The following is a 7,660-nucleotide window of genomic DNA, read 5'->3' as shown; positions in this document are numbered from 1 at the left end:
CCTGGGAAAAATGAACCAAGAAGATCTCACCTCTTTCGCTTTTCCGTCTCCTATTCTCCCCCACCCCCATCTTCACCCTAGTTCAGCTTTGCCAGGGAACTGGTCCAAAGTCCCCCCACGAAGAAGGTGCCCAAGGGCGCTCTCCTCCTACAGCTCGTGTACCCATACATAGCGTCCAGAAAGGTACCATACACTTGTGAAAAAATGCAGCAGGTTTTTTTTTTTTCTTTTTTTTTTCTCAACATGGAAAAACTGTTCAGGCACAAGGATTAAACAAGCCCCTGTTGCACCCCTGGATTGTACTGAATCACTGGGTCCCCAGCCTCCCGACCCACCCCTGTACCCCAAATCTGCCTTCCTCATATTCGTGGCCTCCTCCAAAGCAGCCCAAAGCAGCAACGTTATTTACTATTTATATCTCTCTTGCTATATATATCTCTCTCTATATATTTGTCTATCCTATATACACATAGGATTTTTATGCTTTGAATGAGCGAAGGAGTAATCAGGGAAGGGGCACATGAGTGAGGGATAAATGTCAGCAAAAGCATTAAGGGACACACTGGTAGGAGCCTGACCTGGGAAAGGAGTCCCCAGACTGGAGAAGGGTTACCGTTCTGGATAAGGCAGTAGCACGCTGGGATTTTGCAGGACCACAGCTAAAGGCAGCAGGGCGGCAGCACGGGCCAGATGGCAGCAAGGAGAGGGGGGCAAACACCCCAAGCTCATCTGGCAAGGGGGCCACCTGCACACGCCTAGTCTCCCCAAGCCTGCGCTCTCGAGGGCTTCCTACGCTGCCTGTGCTGGCGCAGAAAGTCTTGGCAGGTGGAGAACAGTTTTGCCTTTTTGGGCAGGAAGGTGGAGAAGAGGCGTACTGGGCTCCTTTGGGGTATCTGGGGTCTCCCAGGGAACACAGCAAGTACGGAAGTACCCCCTCTGGTCTCCCTCAAGAGCTTACCACACCCGCTACTGGGATCTGCAGAGCCCTCCAGGCTGGGTGGGCCAGGCAGACGCTGGGTTAGTACCATCCTAAGCTGCAACATTACACATTACAAAATACCTCATGATTGGACACACCACCACACACACAGAGCACACGCGCGCACACACATACGAAGGGTAATTTGTTGTTTGTTGGTTGTGATGGTGGTGAATTTTTTTTTTTTATCTTTTTCTTTTGTTTTCCTATTCACATTACAAAAGGAAAGGGCAAGGTCCTGTAGAACTGACAAAGGAACTAACAAATACTACAAAAATATTACAATTTGTAGAGATCAGCTCAGCCCTCTCAGCTCTTATGAATGAGGGGACCAGGCTGAGTGGGAAGGGTCGGGGAGCAAGGGGCCAGCTTGTTCTATGGAGTAGTTTGTTTTTTTTTTTTCCCCTTCCCCACCAATGTTGAATGACATCTTGCTGTTAAAAATACTGTTGTCTGGAATTTCAGCTCCCCTGACTGACTGGGGGAGGAGGGCATAGTGCATCGTGGTTTCTTACAGACTGCCTCTCCCCCGAAGAGTCTACTCTTTTCACATTATGAACATGACAACTGCTCTAATCACGTATTTCAAGTTTAACTTTTTCCTTTCCAAAGCACTAAGTCATCATCATAGTTGCAAAACAGCATCCTCTTGACGTGATCACCCCTAACCAACCGTTTAGTGACACCGCACCCCCAATGCACATCCCCCAACACACACGTTTTAAGGCCTTCAGATTTGGTGGACAAGATTGAAGGGGAGGGCAGGAGGGATGGGGCCGGGGGACAGGAGGATGGTTACAGCAGCACCCATCCCTCCGACTTCCCGAGATTCCTCCCAACCCTTCTCCTCGACATCGCTTCCCTAAACCACTTTTTAAAAACCTAAGATCACAATGCAGCCACAACTTTCTGAGAGAGAGAGAAAGGAAGGAAAAGAAGCAACTCTTACACATAAAGCATGAGATGAAACACAGGGCCCATCCCCAAGCAAACAGGAGTATTGCAAATGTGCTTTCCAAAGATCGAGGGGGGGCGGGGCTGGGGAAAAGGAGGAGCAGAGGGGAGGCGAGAGAGGAACAGAACGAGTGGACAAACGAAGAGGTAGCTTTTAGAAAAATAACGCCCCCCCTAATACAACAAAACCAAGGCCGGGTCACCCCTAACCAGCCATGAAAGGACACCGACTTAGGCAATGACCGCATACACGGAGGTACACCACGCTCTCTGCAGGGATCCGAGGGACAAGGCCTCCAGCCTCAAGGACCCAGCAAGTTGTAGGGATGGTGGGTGCGGCCTCCAGAGTGTGTCAGGCTGAGCTAACGCTGGGCACAGATGGCTTGAGCCCTAGGCAGAACCAACAGTGACTCCCGAGTGCCTTCAGGACAGTGAGACCCTCACACACCATCCCCTCTACCCACCCCTCTGCCCTTCCCGGCCCTCATACGTAAATCCTGAGTGTTACACTCCTTCTGCCAGCTCCAGAGGGGAGGCTGGGAGCCAGGGTGACCAGGGTGACCAGGGTGACAGCAGGGTCTTGGCCAGCTGAAGTCTAAAGCCGGCTGTGCATTTACACAAAAAACAGAAGAGAACACACCCTTCCCATTCCTCCAACCCCCAACCAAAAAAAAAAAAAAAAAAAGACATAGGGTTAAAGAGCTCATGAGGTCACAAAAAAACTGAGGTAATTCAAGTACAATGTGCTAACAGGGGACACAGGAAAGAAGCAAAACATACACAAGGCCAATGCGCTTTCAGCTTCTCCTCCTCCTCCTCTCACTGGCCTGTGAGCCAGTGATCCTGTGCTGCTGTCTGGGCCTGGGTTTTCCTGCCGGGATCACTGTGTCTGGGGTTCCCCAGGCCCCATACTTAACGGGTCCCCAGCATGACAGCAACTTCCTCCCCTGGCCAGCTCCCACACCCTGCGCGGGAAGGACACCTGTATCTTTCCCTTGGACGATGAGCCCTTTCATGTCCTCTCCCTAGGGACTGACACAGGGTTGTAGGCGTGTGCGTTTGCTTGGCTGGTGGGAGATAACGTATTTAGTTGTTCTGTTTTTCCATTTTGGAAGCAAAAACAGCTCAGCAGGAACCTTGCTCCAGGTGGGCTTCGCCCAGGTGGGTATCCGACGTATTTTGTTTTGTGTACGCAGAAAACTAAGGGGAGGAAGGGGCTCTGGAGGGGGTTGAAGGTTTCCCACGAGGAACCAGGGGAGGAAGGAAATGCTGCCCACGTCCCCAAGGGGCTAGGAGCTCCTGGAACCCGGAGGACAGCAGTTAAAAGGAGGACAAGAGCACAGAGCTAGGGAGGGGAGAGCTCAGAGGTTCTCAAGAGATCTCCAGGGACAGCCAGATATGGCAGGGCACAGGAAAGCAGCGGATGAACTGAGCGTGGAAAGAGAGCCCTTCCCCTCCCAACCTGCCCCCAGCAAACCAGAGCTGCCATTGTGAGCATCAGCCGGGCCCCCGTACCATCTGCAGGCCCCTCTGCTTCCCTCCCTCCATCCTCTGAGGAGGCGATGGGAGGAGGATGGGCAGACAGTGTGGCTCTGACCATCTGACCAGCAGCCCTCCCACTCGCCTCTCAGCCTCTACTTCTAGACACAGATGGAGGGTCTGGGTAGAGGGAGGAGAAAAATATGCCACCATGGAAGTGAACAAAACCACCTCTACCCACCCATGAAAATCAAGCCTCCAGCCTCCACAGAGGGCAGAGGCCCCCTGGGAAAGGACACTGGCTTGGCATCCAGGTCACCTGGAGCCCTACAGAGAATCAAACACCGAATAGTTTTGAGGTTTCCTTTTCCTTCTCTCTCATTTTTTCTTTTCTTTTTATCTTTTTATCGTTTTTTTCTTTGCACAGTCCTCCCTCGACTTCATCTCGCTCTAACTTGTCTTTCCTGGCTGTCGCTCCTGCTCCGCCGAGAGGGCCTCCCTTCACACGTAGCACAGGTAGAGGTAAGTCTTCTCTATCCTCCAGTCGGGCGGGATCTCCTCAGGCTTGTGGCCCTTCATGTGCTTCTGCATGGAGGAGAGGCTGGGGCAGTACTCCGTGCAGATGGTGCACTGGTAGGGTGAGGCGCCATTGTGCGTTCTCAGGTGCTTAATCATGGCGGAGTAGTCCCGGGAGCGCTGGTGGCAGAGCTTGCACTCAAAGGGCTTCTCACCTAGGGAGGGGGTGGACACAGCAGGAGAGAGTAAAGACAAAGGGAGAGGACCATGAGGGCCTTGGGCCACCCTCAGGCATGTGGGAGAATCTTGGTCCTCTAGTCCAATGCTGTCCAGCAGAACTTCCAAGATGATGGACACACCATCCAACATGGCGGCCACCAGCCACATACAGGCACAGATGTGGCTAGTGCAACTGGGATGCTATGCTCTTTGCTGTGTATCACTGTGCTAGTGAGAACAGCATTGGTGGCTGGTGGCTATAGGAATGGATGGCACACCATTAGCCCCTTGCCTCACTATTTTTAACTTTCCCAAAGGCCAGGGCTCTTGCCTTCTACTTAAGGAAATAAATGTCTCAAAAGGGGACACTGAGGTCCTGGAAGTCCTGCGAGATGGTTCCTCACCCAGTTCTCCCAGTAGGAACAGAGTAGACAGTCCTTCTAGGGTTACAGATGTTAAGGAACAGGGGTGGGAGAAAGCCAGGGAGCCCCGTTCTTCATACACTCTCCACCTGGAGAACCTAGCGTGGTAAAGTGCTAAGAACCTGTGCTGGACCTGCCTTCCTTTCTGGGGCAAGAATTGGTGGACACAGCCATGGCATAGCCTGCTACCCTACCCCGATCTCCCCTCCACTGGAGTCCCCCGCAGCTGAACAGAGGATGGAAGGGAACCTTGTTTCGATACAGTAATTAACTGGCCAGCCATCTCGCTATCAATATTCCTCCGTGCAGAGGCCCAGCAAATAATGAAGTAATGAACAGCCCAAGTGATCTAACTATCGACCGGCTATTTACAATAGTCACTGCCAATGCATTTAATGATCCACTGGCCAGGTCACATCCCCAACAAGGGGCTAAGGAAACCCCAGGGCTCTGGGAAACCCTCTGGGTCACTTGAGTTGTCAGCAGCGGGCACCCCATCCTCAGCTAGAGGAAAGAAGACAGCCTGGACGACACACAGCTCTGCGTACTACTCCCTCTGCTCACCTCTCCTCTCCCACGGCAACACACTGTCCCCTAAGGCAGCACGACTTTCCTGAGGTCATCTCTTCCCCTTCTTCTAGACAGGCTCACGGTCTCCCTGATCAGAGGGCTTCCTAGTTTTCCTGGTTCCGCCAGCTCTCATTCTCAGAGGATGCCCCTCTGAACATGCACCTCTCTACTAACTGGCAGTGTGCTGGTAGGGTTTAACATGCAGCTTTCCAAAAAGCCCTGATCTGTGGCATTGGCCTACCAGTATGTTGTGAATACAGTACTTCCTCTGCAAACAATTTTAGGCAATGAAGATGATGTCACTGAACTTGAAACTGGGAAAAGCAGGCTTTCACAAGCAAGTATAAGGCTGCCCCAGGACTCCACCCACTGTTCCTAACGCAGGAATTCCTGGAAGTCTGGACCACTTTCACTTGTCTGTCCTCAGAGCCCAGGGAAAACTGTTGCTCACATTTCTTTTAAGTAAAAAGGAATGTCAAGGTACTTTGAAATAGTAAAACATTATACACATCAAAGGATTATTAAATACATCTGCTTCTCTAAGCTCAGAACTGAACTTGATCTAACATCACGATTTCCCCACCCTATCATAGCCTCATTCAATGCATGCTAATTCTTCCTCTAACCCTCTAGCAACACAAAACCATGCTAATCTTCGCTTCCAGCTAATCTGGGCACTTGAACCCTAACTTAGAACTCATAAATAGACATCGCGTTGCATGTCAGCCCTGACAGCGGTGCGGCTGCCTCAGGGTGTGACCTGGGGCCCTGGTACAGTGTGCTGTGATTGACTAGTCCTGCCTGCCTTGGTCTGTGGGTGGAGGGCTAAGGACAGCATTCAGGCCTCACAGAACCTCTTCTTCCTGGTTCAGCCTTGGGCCATCCTCACTTGGGTTCTCTGGGGGAACCCTGTGCTCCTCGGCCCACCCCAGGCCCCTCCCTGGCCCTCAGTACCTGTGTGCACCCTATAGTGCGTCTCCAGCTGGTGCTTGAGGCTGAACTTCTTGCCACAGCCATTGCACTCATACGGTTTCTCCCCGGTGTGGATGCGTTTGTGGCTCTTGAGTGTGCTCTCATCCCGGAAGCAACTGCCACAGAACTCACACTCGTACGGGTGGTCACCTGTGGGGACAAGGGGTTGGGTCAGGCCCTGACCTCGTACTGCTGCCTCTTCCCTTTATCACCTATTCTTTCCCCTGGATCGGGGCAAGCAGCACTCTAGCTTGACTCCCTGACCCTCAAAGCATGCCTCCAATTTGGGGAGCTCCTCACTGTTCCCCAAGTACTTTCTGCACTCTCTCCCTCTTACACTAACTCAACTGTTCCCTCTGCTTCATTTCTTCTCTCTCCAAAGTACTCCTAGTCATCCTTCAAAGCCCAGCTCATCCTTGTACGGAAGCTTCCCTTTAGCATCCCAGGAAGAATGAGTCACACTTTCTTCTCTGTCCCGAAGTAAAGAAACATCCAGCATTTTATTCTTTTATTAACAGTGCAGTTTTAGTGGAACATATCCATCAAAATGACCTATGTTTGTTGAACACTTGCTATTATGCTAAGACCAATACACAGATCATATCACATGAACATGACAACTACCTTAAAGAATATAATTCGCATTTTACAAATGAGAAAAATGAGTTAGAGATGCTTAACTCTCTCCCCTAAGGTCGTGTAGTTAGGAGCTGCATTGCGATGGGGCTGTGGTGTGGTTGCTAAGCCTGGACACTGGTTACTTCTTAGACTGCTAATTGGCACACTCTTGTATCTCCTGGCATAGGCACTATGCCTCTAAAACGGAAGTGCCTCAAGGGTGAGAAGTGAGCCTGATCCATCCCTGTCGCCCAAGTGTATAGCTCAGGAATGACCCAGAACAGACTCTCAGGAAATGTTGGATACATTAAGCTTAGGGAGAATTGTCTTCCCTCATCTGGAATCTATGTCCCTTACAGACATTCCTCTTTTAGCACGTATTCCATTCCTGCAACTAGGCTGTTAAATGAATTGGTCACTAGATGAGGAATTGTCTATAGCATGTACATTACAATATTCAGAACAAAAAAAATGGTCAAGGGAAACTCCAACTTGATGACTTTGCTTTTATTTGCATAACTCTTACACTGCAGTACTGAAGTGCGTAACAGCATAAAACTGCGGTACTGTATTTTACAGTGTAATCAGCAAAAATTACAGTACTGTATAAACAAGGTATACGATGCAAAAAAAAAAAAAGGCAAGTCACAAGTCTGAGCAGTGGGTCATAAGTGCAAACAGCACCCCCCAATCTGAACAGTCATTAAACAAGTAGGTCATTAAACAAGAAACATCTGTACCCTCCTTTCTGGGCATCCCACTCTTAAAATCCCCTAGGGGAGAGAGGCAGGGGTGTGCATTATGTCCCCAAAGTGGGGTTTCAGGACATGATAGGTGAGGACTTCAGCTACTTATTTATTACAGGAGTGAAGGCGAAGACAATAAAGATAGATTGATCACCCCAGACTTTGTTCATGAATATTTAAATATC

The 7,660-nt window shown here is 50.4% G+C and overlaps 1 protein-coding gene across 4 annotated transcripts in view; it reads right to left on the bottom strand.

Annotated features, from left to right (window-relative positions):
* Positions 1 to 227: 227 nt before the first annotated feature.
* Zbtb16 (zinc finger and BTB domain containing 16) overlaps positions 228 to 7,660 on the bottom strand; it is a 177,053-nt gene continuing 169,620 nt past the window's right edge. For all 4 annotated transcript variants that reach the window (XM_005378153.2, XM_005378155.2, XM_005378154.2 and 1 more), the window contains exons 6-7: positions 6,094 to 6,261; positions 228 to 4,143 (exon numbers count right to left, since the gene is read on the bottom strand). In XM_005378153.2, the coding sequence (XP_005378210.1) occupies positions 3,914 to 4,143; positions 6,094 to 6,261 (398 nt within the window). In that variant the 3' untranslated portion in view covers positions 228 to 3,913. The remainder of the gene's footprint in view (positions 4,144 to 6,093; positions 6,262 to 7,660) is intronic.

This window comes from Chinchilla lanigera, unplaced genomic scaffold, assembly GCF_000276665.1.
Source record: "Chinchilla lanigera isolate Chin_1 unplaced genomic scaffold, ChiLan1.0 scaffold00011, whole genome shotgun sequence".
NCBI classification, from domain to species: domain Eukaryota; kingdom Metazoa; phylum Chordata; class Mammalia; order Rodentia; family Chinchillidae; genus Chinchilla; species Chinchilla lanigera.
The sequence above is the reverse complement of the archived record's forward strand: the minus strand, read 5'-3'. Positions and strand labels throughout refer to the sequence as shown.